The sequence below is a fragment of the Meleagris gallopavo genome, chromosome Z, assembly GCF_905368555.1.
Source record: "Meleagris gallopavo chromosome Z, MGAL_WU_HG_1.1, whole genome shotgun sequence".
Taxonomy (NCBI): Eukaryota; Metazoa; Chordata; class Aves; order Galliformes; family Phasianidae; genus Meleagris; species Meleagris gallopavo.
The window spans coordinates 8,181,730-8,200,925 of NC_139435.1; the positions used below are offsets into that span (position 1 = coordinate 8,181,730).

Genomic DNA, 19,196 nt, shown 5'->3' on the forward strand with positions numbered 1-19,196 from the left:
CATTTACACATGGGACCCCACTGTTTCAGTGCTTTGCAGCACAGGAGTCTGCTGTGTGGCTGTGGTGAAAGCAGGAGCCATGGTGGCCTTGCTACGTGCAGATGAGCAGGGATACACTGCCATTGTCTCGTGTGCAGCGAGGAATAGGGACTTGCTGTGCCCCTTCTTGGCGTGGCTGCAGTTGTACTCCATGGCCACATACATCCCCTGCACATGCCATGCGCTCTGTAGGGATGGAAACCACAGTACTACCTGCACCAGGGCTGCACACTGCTGCCTCCTCAGCGGGTGAGCACCTGGCTGGGCTTGTCACCCAGCATTCAGAAGCTCAGAGGGACCCAACACAGTGCCCACAGCATTGAGGGACAGCCCCAGTACCACGCAGTGCCAGGGGCAGGAGATGAGGCATCCCCCCATGTCCTTGTGTGCAGGACAGAGCTCAGAGACACCTCCTGGGTCCTACGATCTGTTTATTGATCTAAAAAAAAAAACAAAACAAAAAACAAAACTAAACAAAACATAAAAAACAAACACAACTGCAGAGGGACATGTTAGCTACACCTGATGTGGGAAGGAGCCAGTTCTGGCAGAAGGACCCCAGCCCGCATCCCTCCCAGCACAGCCCCCCCCCCCTCTCCTTATTGCAGCATATCAGAACCCCAGGGCCTCACTCTGGCTATTGCTTGGCTCTAGGACTCTAGGATGGGCAGGGCAGAGCCCCAACAAACCCACAAGCAGAACAGGGGGGATGCTGACCAAATCCCTTGCTGCACAGCCTCTGTGGCACCAGAGAGGGGTCCAGGCTGCACCCACGTCCCTGGGTACTGAGGCTAGAAGACCCTTCCACTGTCGCTGCACCAGGCACACGAACTGACCCCACAGCTTTGAAATATCCCCATCTTTCTGTGGGCTCAGGTGGGCAGCAGTGAGACACGGGGAGGTGCCAGTGATCCCCAACCAACATAGCACACACAGAGGTGCCCATCACGGCAGCAAAAGAAACAGCAATAGAGAGAAGGATGCAGCAGCAGTCCCTGCCCATAAGCTGCCCCTGGATGCAGGCAAGCTCAGGGAGGGCAGGGCGCAAGTAGACCCTAATGGACAGATCCAGGACAAACGGACAGACCGAGTGGCCCTCTGCACCCTGGCGAATCCTCAGACCAAACCCAGGTCAGGTGGGTGCCGAGTGCCCCCTGCTCTCCACACCCTGCAGCCATCCTGGTCACTGTGGTGCTGCAGGGGTCCCCCGGGCAGGTGCCACCCCGCAGCAGCCTCCCGCAGGGGATGGGCCCTGTGCTGGCCCCGCTCAGCTCCGTGGCACAGCAAGGTGCTGCTGGCCGCCTCTCCACGTGCCACTGTCCCCGAGGGGAAAGGCAGAGCACGTCCCCTTAGCCAGGTTGACCCTACATGCGAGGTGGCACCGAGGGCGGTGCGCACCCCCAGCCACCGTCTCTCCATCACCGCGGCCATCCAAACACCGGGACCGCGGGGTCGAAGGGCTCCGCTCGGTGTCACTGTCCCTGCGCACGGCTCCGCGTCCCCTCAGGCCCCATCTCCGCGCACTCAGGGCTGCAGGAGGTACTTCTCCTCGTTCTTCGCTTCGTCCGCGTCGGACGCTGGGCTCTTCTTGGGGCACGACGGGGTCCTGCAGGCCTTGCAGAGGATGTGGAAGAGGATGAGGATGAGCAGAGCGATGATGCAGTTAAAAGAGATGGCAACGACCGCTCCGGTGGAGAGAGCCGTCCCCATCACCGCCGCCCCGCGGGACGAAGCGGAGCCCCCGGCTCGGGACGCGGCCTCCGCCCGATGGCATTGGCGGGGGACGGAGGGGACGGCGGCGGTGCTGGCGGCGGGCGGCGGGACGGCGTCAACCCTGCGCGGCCCGGACAGCGCCGGTGCGGCCTCGGAGGCGCGGGAGCGCTGCGGCGACGCGGGGTCTCCTCTGCCGTGCACCTGGATGGGAGAAAGGACCGTTACCGCCGGCACGAGGGGACGGCACGGAGCACGAGGCGGGCTGCGCCGCCTCCTCCGCACATCCCCAGCCCCGAGGGGACTCCGCGGGACGGAGCCCGCGACCTCCCGGCGGAGAGCGCACCTTCCCATCCCGCGCCCGCAACAAGTCCCGTCCCGGCTCGTCCCGGTCCCGCAGTTACCTGCTGCCGCCGCGGCCGTTCTGGCCCGGGAGCCGCTGCTCGGAGCCGCGTCCGCTCCTCGGTGTCCCGGCGCGGAGTGGCTCCCGGTCCCGGCTCGGCGCCGATCCGCCGCCGCCTCCCGCCGCTCCGGAGGGGGCGTGGCGTGGCCTGCAGACGCCCCGCCTACAACCACTGGTGGCGGCCCCGCCTCTCCGCGCCGCGCAGCCATTGGACGAGCGCTCTGCACTGGTCCCGCCCCTCGGCGCGCTCTGCCGGGGCCCCGCTGCTGCTGCGCGCGGTGCGGTGCGGGCGCAGACGCCGGGTGGTACGTGCGCTGCCCGGGCTGCTGTGTGCACACGTATGTGCATGGACGCAGGCACACCCCAGCCCCTTATCTGCACTGTAGCAGGGGTGAGGATGAAGCAGCTGTGATGGCTTTACTGGGGACACACGCGGAGCGCCCCTGGGAGGGGTGAGCAGCCCCGTGCGCAGAGGCACCACGTCCTGTGCACAGTACAGACAACGAGGCAGGCGGTGGCCCGGCCCTGCAGCCGGTCCCCGCGCAGCCTCAGTTCGAGCCCCAGAGCTACCCATGGCTGCTGGCCAAAAGATTGGGTGCTGAGACTGAGGGACACCCGTGCAGCACGTGTGGCTGTGGGTAAAGGACACCCACGTGGCACACGCTGCACCGCTGCTGGAGGGCCCCGGGATCGGGGCACAGCTCAGTTAGGAAGTCTGCAAAGGCTGAGCATCCTGGTGCCTACACGTGCTCCAAAAAGCCATCTCTGGGCCACAAGCCGCAAATGCGGGTCAGCGTTCTCTGCCCACGAGGGACCAATGTGGCCGTGTGCAGTGCAAAGCATCAGGGAAAGTCCGAGCACCTGTCCCGACGACTCATGTTCTGCGCCGAGCAGCTCAGTACGGCTTGGTCACATCAGGAAGAAGGCGGCAGGTTATGAGATGCAGATCCGCAAGGCAGCTGGGGACCTCTCCTGGCTGCCAGCAGCACACCCACCTCTGTTGGCTCTGCTGTCCACTCGTTGGGTGGGCTTCGCTTCGGGAGATGCTCCGTAGCCCGTGGATAGAGCCCAATGTGCCGCTGCATCCACCTGGGAACGATTTTTGTACTGCAAGAGATATAAAACCACTCTGCAGCTCTGACTAGGAGCTGAGAGGAGCGCTGCCACAAGGAAGGATTATACGGGCTATTTCAGGATCTAGCTCTAAGTTGAGGGTGTTGAACAGTAAACAAACACAGACATGCTGCTCATTGCAATGCAGGCAGTGCAATCAGATGTTCAAGCATCTTCCCTTAGCATTTATCCCTGAACTGTTAATTAGTAAAAGCTACTAGTCAGTCTGCTGCTCAATTCAGGCATCAGTCACCAAGCTTTCTGCTGTGGGCCCACGGTGGCACAGCAGAGCCACACAAGGCCATTGCCCTGCAGCTCCTTCCTGCCCAGCATCACTTCCTGCAGCTGCTCCAGGAGCAAAGCTGTGGCACACGATGTGATGCTCCATCTCCTGCTTCATTCAGTAGCATTCAGGACAACTATTTTTAAGACTGCTCTTCCAGAGAGTTTAAAGGAAAATTGAAAAGAACAGCAAAAAGTTTCCCCCAAAAATACCATCCTGGCTTTTCCACTGGAAGAAAAGGTGAACGGCAAAGGAAAATCTTCCTCCATCATCAGGGTCCACTTACAGGAGAAAAATGCCTGCAGCTGCAGCCCCATCAGTAATGCTGAGGGTGACCCCCAGTGCAACGAGGAAGACACAACAAATTTTTTATCACTTAAAAACTTTATTTTAAACCCATCTCTATGCATCATAAAGGAGCAGAAAGGGGAAACAAGCATCTGGAGCTTACCATTGCCACCCCAGTGCACTTGCCCTTGCCTATATGGTTTCAGTATGGCGATGACATTAGTTGACTCCTGCCAGAAGTATAACTGTCAGCTCCAGAGAGGAAGTGAAAATAGGACGGAAAGGGATGATTGGCACACAGTGAGTTGCATCCCTGCAGTCCCACATCTAAACCATCGGGACACTGGAAGGCTTGAGCAGAATATGGCTTCTCAGGCACAGGTGAAGTGGTTGATCCAGCCCAGAACAACGCCATCTGCACACAGGAGCTGCGATGATGGGCTGGCAGCCCAAGCTGGGCTACATCTCCCCTTTGGGAGCTGCCTCCACCCCTGTCCAGGCAAAGCACTGCCATACCTGGAATGCCTGTTTGGGCTTACTAACTGGATGCCAGTGGTCCTTGCCCAAATAGGTGAATCCTGTATTTCCATCTCATCCCTGAGCAACAGGCTATGGAGTGCAGCCTGGCACCATCTGACAAGGAAACTTGCCAAAACACTATTTAGACAGCTACAGTTTTGTCAATTTTGGAACAGTGAGTTCTCCTGTCTACCCCTAACAGCTCTGCAAGCCTGCAAGCAGCTTTCCAGCTAGAGCAGCTGGTTTCTGTAACATCCCCAAGCTACACCCACAAGTGTCCCTGTCTCAAGACTTCACTCAGGACTCCCCAGGCCCTCCGCTGGCACGAGGGTGCTTTCCCATGCTGCCAGTTCCCCTTCCTCCACCCTGCTTCCTCTTCATTTGGGCCTGGGATTCTGCTTTAAGTGTCTCAATCCAGAAGGCGTCAAAAGAGCCTGGAGCCTGATATCCAGGCTCGTGGGGGTCAAGGGCATCTTTGCTCAGCAGGACACATATGGCAGGAATGTTTCTCTTCACTGTCAAGGCATCAAGACCTGCCTCAGGCACAATGGGTTCCCAGATCTCCTCAATCTGTTTAAAAAGCACTTTGGTAATCTGGTGGAGTTCTTTCAGCCTTCTTTTCATGATTTCCACACATGTGATGGTCTTGCTAACAGCCTTGCCTGAGCCAGTGAAAAGGATCTGCCTCACTGAGTCCAGTTCCATCTTGCCAATGGCGTAGCCCATCAGATTTCTTATTTTACTTCCATCTTTCACTTTCATTTCAATGATATCAGGAGGCAGGTCAGTGAAAGGAAGAGGACAAGGTTTCTCCACAATTTTGGTCTTCTTATAGTTTTCCATTCTGCTGCGCTGAAAAGGAAAAGGGACCCATGAATACTTGTAATTAGGGCTCCTACAAATCAACCAGTGTGGGCCTTCCCACCCAACGAGAAACGCAGCAGCATCTGCAGCTTCCAACAACCTGTGCCAGCACAGCAGAGCTTGAATCTGAGGCTGCTATTGGCATGATTTCAGCCTCAATGACCACGAGAAAAGTCTCAGCACCTCCACACACCTGTACCTGAGAAACTTCCAAACGCTGTGCAGAGGACTTCTCGCTCCAGTTACATGTTATCTTTTCTCCAAACGGCACAGTCAGATTTTGGCACTCGGACAGGGCAGATACAAACTATCCACCAGAACACCCCAGGTGTGCAGAAGTACAAAGCGAAGCGCTCATTTCTAGCACAGGCAGCCCCGGCACCGCTCAGCAACGCGAATGCAGGGGTCAAGACTGGAAAGGAGCAGCGCTGGTTCAGCTGGAGGAATCCTGGAGAAAAGCGAAGAATAAACGAAAGAGTTCAGGTAAGCGAGCCCACACTTCCACCCCGGTGGGCCCACAGCCACGGCCGGCTCCCGGACAGCCACACAGCAGGCACGGCCACACGGCCGCGATTCCCGCGGAAGGGCGGGGGCCAAAGGGAGGTAGGAGGAGGCCGAGCCCCACAGGACCCGTCCTGAAGGCCGGCCGCCGCGCGGGGAAGAAGCACGAGGCAAGGGGAAGGTCCCGCGGTGAAGGGGAGCTGACGTCCGAGGGACTCTGCAGGATCCGGGCTGCAGGACGGGCCCGGTGCAGCCGGGGCCGAGCACGGGGGCAGCCGGGAACCGCGCTCACCTGCCGGCGGCGCCGCACCGCGCCCCTCGCCGCAAAATGGCGGCCGCCACGAGATGTGCGCATGCGCGGGGAGAGGATTGACGGTGCTCCTCCTGCGTTCCGAGTTCTGATTGGGCATGGAGCACAGATGGGCGTGGCGGAATGGTGACGTCAGGTCTGGCCGAGCTCTGAGGTCGGGGAGGTGGATCCGCGTCTCCCAGAGCGGGAATTTGAGGACGGGATGAAACAGGGCTGTGGGACTCGGGGGAATTGGAACCCACTGCTTGGGTTGCGTCCCGGGAGCCTCACTGTGCCACGTTCCTGTGCCCGCAGGCTGGCAGAAGGTGCTCGCGACTGAGGAGATGGTGGCGGCGAGGAGCAGCAGCGCCAGAGACAGGTGAGTCTTCTGTGGGTCAGCCCCGAATCCCAGGCTTGCCCTGATGCATGGCAGGCAGTGCCGGGCCCATTAGAGGAGCCCAGCCCTGGACTGGGAACTGGCACGCTTCAGGTCGGCTGATGGGCCAAGGGCGTCCGTGGTGCCCTGTCCTGCTGTGGCTCAGGTCCCCTCCCTGTTTTGCAGGTGCCGACAGACAGACGGGTCGGCCTCGGTGCTCCTGCTCCAACTGCAGCAGAGCTGACCAGGAGCTGCAGTGGCTGGTGCTGTCGGTGCTGCCTGAGCACGTGGCTGCTCTGGGCCCTGGCTTCTGAAAGGCAGCCTGGAGGAACCGGGCAGAGCTGGTGGAGTGGGGCAGCCTGTCCTGCTGCAACTCCCCCAGTACCCAGAATGCTACCAGAAGAAATGATGACAACACTCTGACAAGAAGGATGGTGCCCAGCTACACCCCTCAGTCTCTAAGGAGCGGAAGGATATACGAAGAACTAGAATTAACATGGCACAGAAAAGCATCGAAGTGTATCTGGGCACCCTGTCCAAGGAGCAAGCAAGGAGACTGCACTGCCCCCCATCCTAAACCCAGCTGCGGCAGTCCCAGCCACTGCTGCAGCACAGGATGAACCTCTGTCTGCAGGGCAAGGGAGAATACACTGCAGACAGCCTCTTCAGTAAAGAAAGGCTGAGACGGTGAGGGGATGTCAACATCACCAAGACGTCCCAGAATGTGCTGGTGCCAGGATCAGCTGCTGATACCCTAGAATGTGGAGCTGAACTGGGAGTTCAACAAGTGGGAATTGCAGGTCCTGGGGCTGGATACTCCTATCACTGACGAGCTGTGCAGGGGTCGCTGGAATGCTCCCCAGGAAGAGAGGATGCGTAGAGATCCTGAAAGCCCCTAGTGCAACCGTGACTGAGATTCAAGGCTCTAAGGCAGACATCTGGAGCCAGTGACTGCCCCTTATCCAGCCATCAGTGAAGGGGAAGACTGATCTGTTTAAGCTGCGTCTCACTCAGAACATCCACAGGAAGCTCTCCATGCACATGGCCAGAAAATGCCTGGAGGTAAAGCTTCAGAGATTCCCTAGAGCAGTACGGCAGTCCACAGAACAGCTGCAGTGTCCATGGCCACCACAGCATGCCAATCTCTTCATCAACAGGAAACACTGCCTGCAGCTGGCTCAAATCACACAGCAGCAGCTTGGGGCACCCTACACCTGCTCAGCTGCATGCAAGGACACCACGATTCAGCTCAGTGCCCACCTACTTCCTCAGCTGGAAGGCCACATTCCTGCCTGTGAAGCAGTGCTGTGGGAGGAGGGCTCTGCCAGCACCTAAGTGACTGCTCCATCAGAGGCAGCTGGGGCTGAAGCACGCCCCAAAGGACCTAAGGACACAAATGGTGGCACCATAGGAAAAGCAGATGGAAGAGCACCCAGAGCACCCACTCCAAAGAAATAAAGTGACTTGTACGGATGAGTTGGGCTGAAGAGCTCTTATATCCTGCATCTCCCACTGGCAGAAGTATTGGTGATGGAGGTGTGATATTGGGCTCTGACATTCACACAGAGGGTGGTGACACACTGAAACAGGTTGCCCAAGGAGGTTGTGGATGCCACATCCCTGGAGGCATTCAAGGCCAGGCTGGACGTGGCTCTGGGCAGTCTGGTATAGTGGCTGGCGACCCTGCACATAGCAGGGGGTTGTAACTAGATGATCATCATGGTCCTTTTGAACCCAGACCACTCTGTGATTCTATGAGGGAGGTGTACTATTCCACAGGAGGACAAGATGATGAGGATTAGATGAGGATCAGTCAAGGAGAGCCAGCTATTCCTCCTGGAGCTTATTTTCTTTCCTAGGCATACCATGGGGCAGCCCGGGGCTCTCAGTGACTCATCTGGAGGCACAGCACCAAGACCAGTACCACCTCCTTGACCAAAGGGGGCTTTGGGCTCCCACAGTGTCAGCAAGTGGCCAGCATCCCTTCTACAAGCAGTGATCTATGCGGTGCATGGCTGCTCCTTTGGCTCACCCAGGTGTCAGATCTGCCTGGCTTCCAGCCTAGCTTGTATGACACACACATTACCCCTCCAGTGTCATATTTTCTACAAGCCACACAGGATGGTTTAGGAGCTGCTGGCTTCATAAAGGCATATACTCACACTCAGAAAGTCTTCTGAACCTGGACAAATTCCATGCTCCAGCCAGAACAGGCAGGGGGCAGCAAATGCCTCTTTCTGAATACGAAAGGACTGGCTGGGGCTCTGACTCACTTTCTGCCATTCTGGTAAGCAGAGGCAGGTTGTAGGCCAGGGTCACTTGCTCCTCCCAGTCTCCAAGAGTTCCCATTTTCACTGTCGAAAGACAGAACACCAGCAACCACCCCAGGAAGGGACACGCAGATGACTGCTTCCAGTTCATGCTAGGCATAACATTTCCTCATGAGACATCAGCCGTGGGTAGTTGGCAGCACATGGATCTGCCTTACTGAGTTTAACCAGGCATTCTCTGCCACTGACGCATTCAGGGGAGGAAGAGACAAGCCAGGTAGTGTATTAACACTTTACTATGATCCACGATAAGAGCAAAAAGGGATTTTTGAAGTACGTTACCAGCTTGAAAACATTAAAATGCAAGATAGCATATTAACAACAGTGACATATTAAGAGAAGACTATATGCAAACAGTGGCTATATTGACAGTGCAGCTTTGATTGAGGGCGCCTGTGACATCACTTGCAGCATACTCACGGTGAGTATAAAGATGCTGAGGCAAGAGGATGCAAGCAGCTGCTGCAGTCTCTCCTGAGTAACACAAGGCCAACAGGGTCCTAAGACCTTGGCTCTTCGCCCTCCCAGCTTTGCCATCACTCTGCTGTGGGTTTCACTTCACTGGCTGCTTCCAGCTGTGTTAGTATTTCATTCCACTGGACAAACTGCTTGGAGAGAAGCAGAGTCTGGATGTTCCTCTTAAGGAAAGAGAAGTGAAAACCTCAAGGAGGAAACAAACAGAATATAGCCAGAGCACCCCCCATCAGCTTTACAGCACTGATATAAAACCAATTCCTCAGCAGAGAAAAAGGTGAAGGAAACTGGATGTACACTACATAGACTCAAACCAACTACACACCAATGTGTATCCAGGAAGCACTTCTAAACACTGCATAGCACTGCAAATTAAAGGTCTTCCTTCAGATAAGAGCAGAGCTCCCCCATCCACTGTAGTTCAGGATGTGTTTCAGCACTGGGATGAGGATGAGCTGCTGCAAGGCTCTGGCAGGTCACAGGCACATTTGACTGACATGCTAGCTCCTTTGTGCCAAGCCACACTGTAAGCAGATCCAGCAAAAAAAGCTTTGACTCACAGGCAACATCCTGCCCTTCCTGTCTCAGATAGACAGTTCTGTCTCTCAGCACTGTATCAGGACTCCATTCCTGAGGTAAGCATAATAAAAGGAACACAAGCATTGCTACACCAGAAAAGGTACTGGCCATTAAACCTATGGCTGGAGATTGCCTGCTTCCAGCTACCTGATAGGACGAGGTGGCCAAGAGACAGGAGTGCAGTTCAGTCCAAGGCACCAGCTAAAAGGATACCGTCTTGTTGTAGTTTTCCAAGAGCATCTTGACTTCATCAGTAAACTGCTCACACTGCTCCTGCAAAAAACAGTGCCTCAGTGAGTAAGCAATAAATAAGTAAAAGGCCACTTGTAATTCCAGGCTAGTCCAAGGTTAGTACCAAAATTGAAACTCAGGCCCTGGCTGTGACCACTCACCGTGGCTGAAAGAGTTTCAATAGTTGAAATAAAGGTTATGAACAAAGACCCATGCTCATTCACTGAGAGAGCACCCATGCTAGCACTGGTGCGTGCTTTTTCTTAGCATCCATGCTTTGCTTGCCTCAGAAGGGAAACTCAGCATGTTTTGCTGAGGAGGGGGCATTAAGTGCTGCGCGGGCTACACCCTCCCACCTCATAGGGTATTCAAATGGGGAAGGAAAGAGACAAGGTGACAGCATTAACAGCCTACTAGAGACTGGGACACTGAAGAAGTGCAACATTCCAGTGTCCCAGTGAAAAGCAGAATAGCAGCTGGTTAAACACACTGCTGCTTACTAAGAGGTGCTAAAACCTCTGTTTTGAGCAGGCTTATGATAGGTAAAAAGCTTTTCCAACTCAACGTCAGTTGTTAGTAATTGTAGGTATCTCCCCCAAAAGTTCTTAAACTTTTCTTTTTTCTTGCTGCAGTTTTAAAGGTATGGTATAAATAAGTAATTCAAACAACTGCAGATACAAGGGTATCATCAGAACATCCACCATCAAATGGTTCCTTCTTCTGGCTAGTCAAGACTGTCATGAACATTCACACTACCTGTTGCTGTATCTGGATTTGAGAGAGTCGCTGTAGTTTGGTTGCATGTTCAGGAGCCGCTGGAAGTACAGAAATCCATTTTGTTTGTTTTACATCATGTGGGATTAGTTATTAAAAAAAAAAATAAAGAACATTACTTCTCCAAGGGCATGTCACAGCAAAATTCTGCTGAGTGAATTCAAGTGCTCCATACCACAAGCATGTTTTTTTACACAATTAAAAAAAAAAAGCGCCAACTAACAGAAAAACCTACATAGCTACACTGCACACTGAATAACAAATTTATTTGCTAACTACTTGCGTTAGGGTGAGTTAGCAAATGCTTGCACTGAGGAAGCAAACAATCAGATGACCATTGTAGTAAACATTAAAAGAAGCATCTCTGCCTACACAAGGAACACTGGTGTTCTGGATATAAGACAGCATATAAGCAGAACCCAGGAAAGTCACTAGAACCTGGGGATTGTACATAGTGCTTAGTCATAGTTTCTCACCCTTTGCCAAGCCACTGCCTCTAACCCCTTTACTAAACTACACAGTCACCTCCCTGACCCCTTGGTGCAGGGGCCACATTCCCACCCCAGGTGTGCTTGGTAACAGCTAAGACATTCAGCAATGCTCTGTAGGATGCTGCACACTTTCTAGACATGAAACATGAGAGCAATGAGAGGGAGGAGCAGATATACCACTGTGTACCTGCTTTACTCACACTAAGTTGTGTGCTCAGCTGTTCTCAAGTCTGAGGCTCACGAAAAAATAAATAGCACAGACAACAGGTTGGAGGATAGCATTTGCAATTGAGACACCTGGCATACCTTGGATACTGGCACTGTCTAAGACGGGCTCAAGGTTCTTCACCTGCTCCAGGAGGGCTACTCGGGAAGGAAGTGCCTGCTCCTCTGATCAGGGAGAGATAATAAGGAATATTAGGAAATAAAGACAGAGTTTTAGCTTCTCATAAATACTGGTGCATTAGTGGGTATGAATCTGTTTTCTGAACCATTTACACCCAACACACCAAAGAACAGCTTGGCAAATACAGAAAACAAAACTCAGAGCCAAAGCTAGAGTAAAGGCATGAAAGTCTCTGACTACAGACTTGGGAGTTCCCAAGTTACAGGAGCTCTTAAACAGGTCAGCTGTAGCCCCCACCTCGAAAAAGGACTTATTCCTACTCCAAACTGATGACCAGCTGGAACTGACACTTGTATTCCAGCTCCCTTTTTCCAGTTATTTACCTGTACAAAAAAAAGAGCTTGCTTATGATTTCATTCAGTGAAATTATTCAGTGAAATCATTCAGTGAACATCACTTTTGTTATGTTCACGACTACATTTCTCATTCATGGTAACTTAAGTCAGAAGTATCTCCATGAAAATTAATTCACTATAACCAAGACAAGGCTGAACCAAGTTATTTGGAGGCAAAGGAGAATAACGGTAGAAGGTATTTAATATATATCCAAAATCCTCCTGTTTTTCTTACAGTCCTCAGAGTATTTAAAAAAAGAGTGAGGAAAGCTATTTAAGCTCCATCTTTTTTCTTTTCAGCCTTGTGTTAATTTATGGATAAATTGATCTATAGTTAGAAGATCAGAAGAGATGAAATGACAGCATGGACATGCGCAGGGGAGCACAATGGGTGACAGATATCCTCATAGAAATCACATTTTAGGTAGCTCTAAAGAGGTTTGCTTTTTCATGTCTTTCTAACTGAACAAAATAACTCAATCCAACCCAGCTTGTGCAAAATACAGCTTCTGCAGTACTAAAAACCTGTTTCCTCTCATTTTAAGCCATACCTGCCAAGATGAACTGCAGCTTCATAGTGTCTGGAACAGCCATTCTGTCAATGTACTGAGGGTCTAGGTATTTTATTACATCTTCAACTAAAGCAAAAAATAGGTTTGAAGATAAGAAGTAAGAAAGATGTTATCACTTTTACAAGTGGAATTCCCCACTGAGCTACATCACACAAGGCTGCTTTGTAAACACTGTACATTTAGTGTTATTTTTATTCAGATTCATGAATGTTTGCAGCACTTGAGAACAAATGACTTTGGAAAGCTTTGACCAAGAACTTATAAATGACTCAAGCCAAATAACTGCTTTGTTACAGACATCTCCATCACTTACTTTTTGTTTGGCTAACAATACCAATTAAATCTGCTTCTTCCTGCCCTTGATACAAAACCAGAGAACTCTCCCTCACTCTGGTTCCTAAAATTATTTACAAATGTACTGTTACTGTTTTCACACCTAGCACTCATCACAGCCTTGGACCACACCAACCCTCCCAGTGCTGCTCCCATGGTGCCAGGCCATGATTCTTGGCCATGAAGAAACTCTGTGGGACAAACCACAGCTCTGTGTTCACAGTTGATACTTCCTGGCTTAGAGAAGGCTCTACAGACATGAGATGCCATCCCAGCACTGCTGATCTAGTGCTCCCACCACATACAAAAGGGAGAGATGGTCTGCTGAGTTGTTGCTCTCAACCCACAAGAGCTCAAGCCTTAGAAGTCCTCCAGACGTGTGTTGGGCATGGCTATGTAAAGCAAAGAGTGGGTTGCAGCAGCCTGTTCCCCACTCCCAGCAGCTCATTGGGAGAATCATGTCACATACCAAATTCAGGTGACATTCTCTAAGTTTAAATCCAAATCTTCCAAGTTTGGGGCATGTGTGAACTAGATAAAAAGAATTTATTTATAAAATAACAAGAAGATACCAGTCTTGAAACACCATTATAATTTTGGTGGTGTTCAAATCCCCACACCCTAAATTAATCATAGAATTATTAAGGTTGAAAAGATCATTACGGTCACTTAATTCAACCATCAATCCATCACCAGCATGCCTGCTAACTGATGTTCCTCATTCCACATCTCCGCATCTCTCCTAAACACCTCCAGAAACAGCAATTCCACCATTTCCCTGGGCAGCCTGTTCCTACACCTTACCACTCTTTCAGAGAATTTTTTCCTAACATTTAATCCGAACTTTCCCAGCACAGCTTGAGGCCATTATCTCTCATCCTATTGCTGATTACCTGGGAGAGGATACCGATCCCTATCTTGCTGTGACATCCTTTTAAGGAGTTGTAGAGAACTATAAGGTCTCCCCTGAACCTTCTCTTCTCCAGACTAAACAATTCCAGCTTCTTCAGCTGATATTCATAAGACTTGCATTCCAGAACCTTCACAGCTTCGTTGCTCTTCTCTGGACACACTCCAGTGACTTGATGTCTTTCTTTTAGTGAGGGGCCCAAAACTGAACATAGTACTGACAGCATGGCTTCACCAGCACTGAGGACAGTGTGACAATCATTTCCCCAGTTCTGCTGAACACACTATTTCTGATACAAGCAAGCATAGTGTTGGCTTGGCCACCTGGGCACACTGCTGGCTCATGTTCAGCCAGCTATCAACTATCATCCACAGATCCTTTTGCACCAGGTAGCTTTCCAGCCACTCTCCCCCAAAGTCTGGGGTGCTGCTTTGGGACTATTCTGAACAAAATGCAGGACCTGGCACTTGAGCTTCTTGAACTTCATCCTGTTGGCCTTAGCCCAGCAATCCAGCCTTTCCATATCTCTCTGCAAAGCCTTCCTATGCTCAACACTTCCTCCCATCTTGGTGTCATCTGCAAACTTACAGTGTGCACTCAATCCCCTGCTCCACATCATCAATAAAGATGTTAGACCTGACTGGCCCCAGTTGCGACCCCCTGGAACACCACTCCTGATCGGTTGCCAGCTAAATTTAACTCTATTCACCATCATTTTCTGGGCCAGCCATCCAGCCAGATTTTTACACAGAGAAGAGTATACCTGTTTAAGCCAGGCTGTCAGTTTCTCCAGTAGAATACTGTGGGAGACACTATCAAAGGCTTTGATAAAGTCTGAGCAGACTACACCCATAGCCTTTCCCTCATCTACCATGCAGGTCACCTGGGCAAAGAAGGAGATCAGATTAGTGAAGTATATCCTGTCTTTCATGAACTCATGTTGGCTTGGCCTGATCTCCTGGTTATCCCATACATGCTGTGTAACCACACTCAAAGACAATCTTCTTCATAACCTTCCTCGATACTAAGGCCCGTCTTACAGGCAGTTTTCCAGACGCTGCTTCTGATATTTCTTCTAGAAAGGTGCCACAAGTCTCCAGTGCTGTACAGATCCAACGACATTTCAGTTTCTCATACTGTCTTGCCTATCAAGAGGACTGAGGGGACACAGGTTGTTGGGAGGGAATGGAGCAAGAACAGCTGACCTTCATTAAGGTCAGCTTTGAATTCTAGAGAACTGAAACACTAAATGTAGAGAGCCACCCCACTACCTCCCTTTCCTAACATCTCTTCTTAAGAGCTTATAGCCCTCCGTTGCAGCACTCCAGTTACAAGGGCCACTGTACCACATTTCAGTGATAGCAACCATGTCATAGTTCTCCTGTCACACAACAGCTTCTAGCTCATGCCTCTTGCCCATGCTGTGTGCATTGATGTAGATGCACTTCAGCTGAGGTATTGCTTTCAGCCCCAGCTCTGATATGCTGCACCTAAGCTCATTTCTAATGAGCCTAGTTTTGTTTCCTCACCCCCTTCAAACCTAGTTTAAAGTCACCTCAGTGAACTCCACCAACTGCTGGGCTAGAATACTTTTCCCCTTTGAGACAGGTGGATCTTCTAGGCAAAACGTGCCGAACCAGAACCACAAATGGGCCAGCTGAGCCCCAAGGAGGGGATGTGGGCTCACAACATGCACCACTGCCACCTTTCTGCACCGACCCCAGCACAGCAGCCCACTCACTTTTCTTAAACAGAATCTTGATCCTCTCCCTCTTGCCGGCGATGTTGCTCAACGCCAACTGCACCCTGACGAGCTCATCGGCCACCTGCAGAGAGAACGGACCCGTCAGCCGCCAGCGAGCCGCGAGCCGCGAGCCCCAGGGCCGTGAACGGGCTGGGGAGCGGCCTCTGCGGGAGGATCCCAACGGGCGGTTGGAGGGGTAAGAACGAAACCCCGACCTTTGACGGCTCGCAGGCGCCGACTCCCACACGCTGCTCCAGTTCCTCCAGCCGCCAGTGTAGCTGCTGCAAAGCCGCCATCTCCGCCGCCATCTTGCCGCCGCACCGGAAGCTGCTCGGCTTCACTTCCGGCCCGCCCCGCCCGGGTTACGCCCCGTTGCCATGGCGGCGCGTTGCTAAGGGAGGCCGTTTCCGTGGCGACGGACTCCTCCGGGCGGGCTGAGGGCTGCGGGGCTGCGCCGAGCCCCCCGGAGACGGCGGAGTGGTCGATGCTGATTTGCACTGCAGAGAGTGGCGTGTGGGTCTCGCGGCATCCGGGCGGTCGATGGATGCTTCATTCCTGCGAGGTCCTTCGGGCGAAAGGCACTCGGGTGTGTTAAAAGCAACAGAGCAATGGTGGGACAGGAGGATGCAGGGCTTTTGAAATCCAGATGCTGCCTCGGGCTTTCCCTCAGGCCCCGGCCTGCCCGCATTCACCTTCCTCCCATCGACTGCTGCCACGCGACGAGGGGCTGGTGAAGGCAGCAGCTGTCTCCAGCCCCATCTGCACTCACAGCCATAGAAACCCCTCAAAGGGCTGAGATGGATCCATGGCAGCAGAGCTACCACGGCCTGAGGATTCCCAGGCTGCAAAGGGATTGGTTCTGGAGACCCCAGAGCATCTCTCTGTCCCTCTCATAGAACTGTACAGTCACAGAATCATAGAATTGCTCAGGTTGAAAAAGACCTTCAAGATCAAGTCCAACAAGCACATAACCATGCTACCCTAACTCTAACAACCCTCTGCTAAATCATGTCCCTGAGCACCACATCCAAATGGTTTTTAAACACATCCACGGATGGTGACTCAAACCACCTCCCTGGGGAGCCTATTCCAGTGCTTAACAATCCTTTCTGTAAAGAAGTTTTTCCTGATATCCAACCTAAACCTCCCCTGGAGCAACTTGAGGCCATTTCCCCTCATCCTGTCACCTGTCACCAGTGAGAAGAGATCTACCCCACTCTCACTGTAAGCACCTTTCAGGTATTGGAAGAGAGCAATAAGGTCTCCCCTCAGCCTCCTTTTCCCCAGACTAAACAGCCCCAGTTCCTTCAGTCTCTCCTTGTAGGGCATATTCTCCAAACCCTTCACCAGCCTTGTTGCCCTTCTTTGGACCTGCTCCAGCACCTCAATGTCCTTTCTGTACTGAGGTGCCCAAAGCTGAACACAGCACTCGAGGTGAGGCCTCACCAGTGCCAAGTACAGAGATAGGATGACTTCCCTCATCCTGCTCACCACCATTCCTGATACAAGCCAGGATGCCAATGGCCTTGGCCACCTGGGCACACTGCTGGTTCATATTCAACCAAATTTCCATTAGTACCCCAAGATTCCTTTCTGTCAGGCAGCTTTCCAGCCACTCTGTCTGTAGGGTTGCCTGGGGTTGTGGCTAAAATTCAGGACTTGACACTTGGCCCTATTGAAACTCATACAGTTTACATTGGCACATCAATCCAGTCTGTCCAGGTCTCTCTGTAATGCCTTTCTCCTCTTAGGCAGATCAACTTGGTGTCGTCTGCAGACTTACTGAGGGTGCACTCAATCCCCTATTAAGATCTTTAATAAAGATGTTAAATAGGAGTGGCCCCAGTACTGAGCCCTGGGGGACGTCGCTCGTGACCGGCCTAAAACTTAATTTAACTCCATTGACCATGATTCTTTGGGCCCAGCCATCCAGTCAGTGTTTCACCCAGTGGAGCATATGCTCATCCAAACCATGGGCAGCCAGCTTCTCCACGAGTATGTTGTGAGGGACAGTGTCAAAGGCTTTACTTTGTAAAGTAAAGTAAAGTCCTGGTACCACATCGACAACCTTACCTTCATCCACTAAGCTGAAAGCAAGGGACTGCTTTGGTACCAGAGAGACCAGAGAGATCCAAGTCCTTTAGATCAAAGCCATCTGCTAATAGGAAGTACTTCATCAGCATTGCCAGCAATGCCAGTGATGGCTGCAATTCGAGAGCAAAGCAATGTCGTGAAAAAGCTTTGTCCTTCTACAGGGCTGCTCTGAAAGCAATTATTCTATTGACCTACAATATCATAGGCTGATGTTGGTGGTATAGCTGTGGAGGCTGAACCTTCCCAACAGTATCCTGTTATATTTTGTTGCCACGTGACAGATGACAGCAGAGGCAGCAGTTTGACAAAATGTTGTCTGACACTGGAGTGTGTATGAAGAAAAGATGTGTCATTGAATTCCTTCCTGCAGAAACAATTGCATTCACTGACATTCATCAGCACTTCCTGAACATTTATGGAGAACAAACAGTGGATGCAAGCTGGTAGATGGTGTGTTTCAGCAGTGGTGACGGTGACAGTGTGTCACCTCTGCTCATACAGATAGTTATGAGAGCAGCATGCATGCTCTTGTTCATTGCTAGTGAAGATGCATAGTTAATAGTGGTCGCTATTTTGAAAAAACAGTGTTTTGTAGCTGAGAATTTGCTCTATCAAATAGGTTTATTGTGCTCTTTGTATCTGTTGTAGTTTCCATGGAAATAAATGCACTAAAATTGCTTTGGAGAAACCTACATAGATATGTTATTGCAGGGAGGTTTATGTGGCCACAAGAAAGGAGTTATAGGATGACTTAGGGATCCAGCAACATTTGTAGCCCCTGAAACCTCCTTGCAGAAGCTGAGCAAAATGCTTGGATGGGGAGAGCAGGCTGAGATCAGAGCTCTGCCTTTCTTCTCAAGGATCGATAGCTGGGCTGTGGAAGAAGCGTCTTCAGAGGAGAAAAGCTGCACTTTGTTCTCGTTAGCAGAAGTGGCTGGGGGCTGCAAGAGAGCCTGGAGGCTGTGAACACCGTTTAGAGAGGAACAGCTCTACTGCAGCCTATGCCCAGCAGGATGGATGATGCCCATGAATGCCCAAACCCATGTGCTAGATTAAAGAAGATAATCCACCCTAAGAAAGTGAGAAATACAGGCTGGGGCTCAGGCACTGGGGCTTTGGGGTCAGAGGACAAGCCTGAGGCCACTGGCTGCCCATAGTCTTGTATGGTGCATAGTGAATCTCCCCCAATTTGAGTCTTGGAGGCTGCCAAGAGGGTTCTTTCCCCATCCCCATCCACACCCCTATCCCGATCCCCATCCCTGCAGTTACACAGCGGTGCTACAGCCACCTGCCTCCATCCTGCTGCTGAAGCTGGATCCAGCACTCCTCCTGCTAGGCTGGATCGCCCCTGCACCCCCCCACCTCCACCTCCTCCCTCCTGTTCAATTATGTTCCCTGTGGGATGCGGGAAGTGGCATCGATCAGGGCTGGTTACTCAGGTGACAGCAGCTGTGTCCCTGAGCCCCCCAGGGAGAGCGACATTGCACATCACCCCTTGAGCTGTGTAACAAGGGAAGATGCTGGCCCACCTGTACACT

At 52.1% G+C, this 19,196-nt stretch overlaps 3 protein-coding genes and 1 long non-coding RNA gene across 4 annotated transcripts; 1 reads left to right on the plus strand and 3 right to left on the minus strand.

The window, feature by feature from the left end:
* Window positions 1-452: 452 nt before the first annotated feature.
* On the minus strand, window positions 453-2,322 carry ENHO (energy homeostasis associated). Its single transcript, XM_085214434.1, has 2 exons — window positions 2,154-2,322; window positions 453-1,953 (listed from the first exon to the last, which is right to left on the minus strand). The coding sequence occupies exon 2, from the start codon at window positions 1,747-1,749 to the stop codon at window positions 1,564-1,566; it is 186 nt and encodes a 61-aa protein (XP_085070560.1). The 5' UTR covers window positions 1,750-1,953; window positions 2,154-2,322; the 3' UTR covers window positions 453-1,563.
* Window positions 2,323-3,913: 1,591 nt separating this feature from the next.
* On the minus strand, window positions 3,914-6,120 carry RPP25L (ribonuclease P/MRP subunit p25 like). The gene is made up of 3 exons (XM_085213388.1): window positions 6,013-6,120; window positions 5,419-5,667; window positions 3,914-5,207 (listed from the first exon to the last, which is right to left on the minus strand). Exon 3 carries the CDS (start codon window positions 5,196-5,198, stop codon window positions 4,653-4,655), a length of 546 nt encoding a protein of 181 aa, XP_085069514.1. The 5' UTR covers window positions 5,199-5,207; window positions 5,419-5,667; window positions 6,013-6,120; the 3' UTR covers window positions 3,914-4,652.
* Window positions 6,121-6,137: 17 nt separating this feature from the next.
* On the plus strand, window positions 6,138-7,856 carry LOC146542125 (uncharacterized). The gene is made up of 2 exons (XR_014880424.1): window positions 6,138-6,388; window positions 6,572-7,856. It is a non-coding gene; the product is annotated as an uncharacterized LOC146542125 (long non-coding RNA).
* Window positions 7,857-8,933: 1,077 nt separating this feature from the next.
* DCTN3 (dynactin subunit 3) lies at window positions 8,934-15,936 on the minus strand. Its single transcript, XM_010725207.4, has 7 exons — window positions 15,780-15,936; window positions 15,562-15,646; window positions 12,557-12,643; window positions 11,571-11,654; window positions 10,756-10,814; window positions 9,982-10,041; window positions 8,934-9,341 (listed from the first exon to the last, which is right to left on the minus strand). Exons 1-7 carry the CDS (start codon window positions 15,870-15,872, stop codon window positions 9,252-9,254), a joined length of 558 nt encoding a protein of 185 aa, XP_010723509.1. The 5' UTR covers window positions 15,873-15,936; the 3' UTR covers window positions 8,934-9,251.
* Between the last annotated feature and the right edge of the window lie 3,260 nt (window positions 15,937-19,196).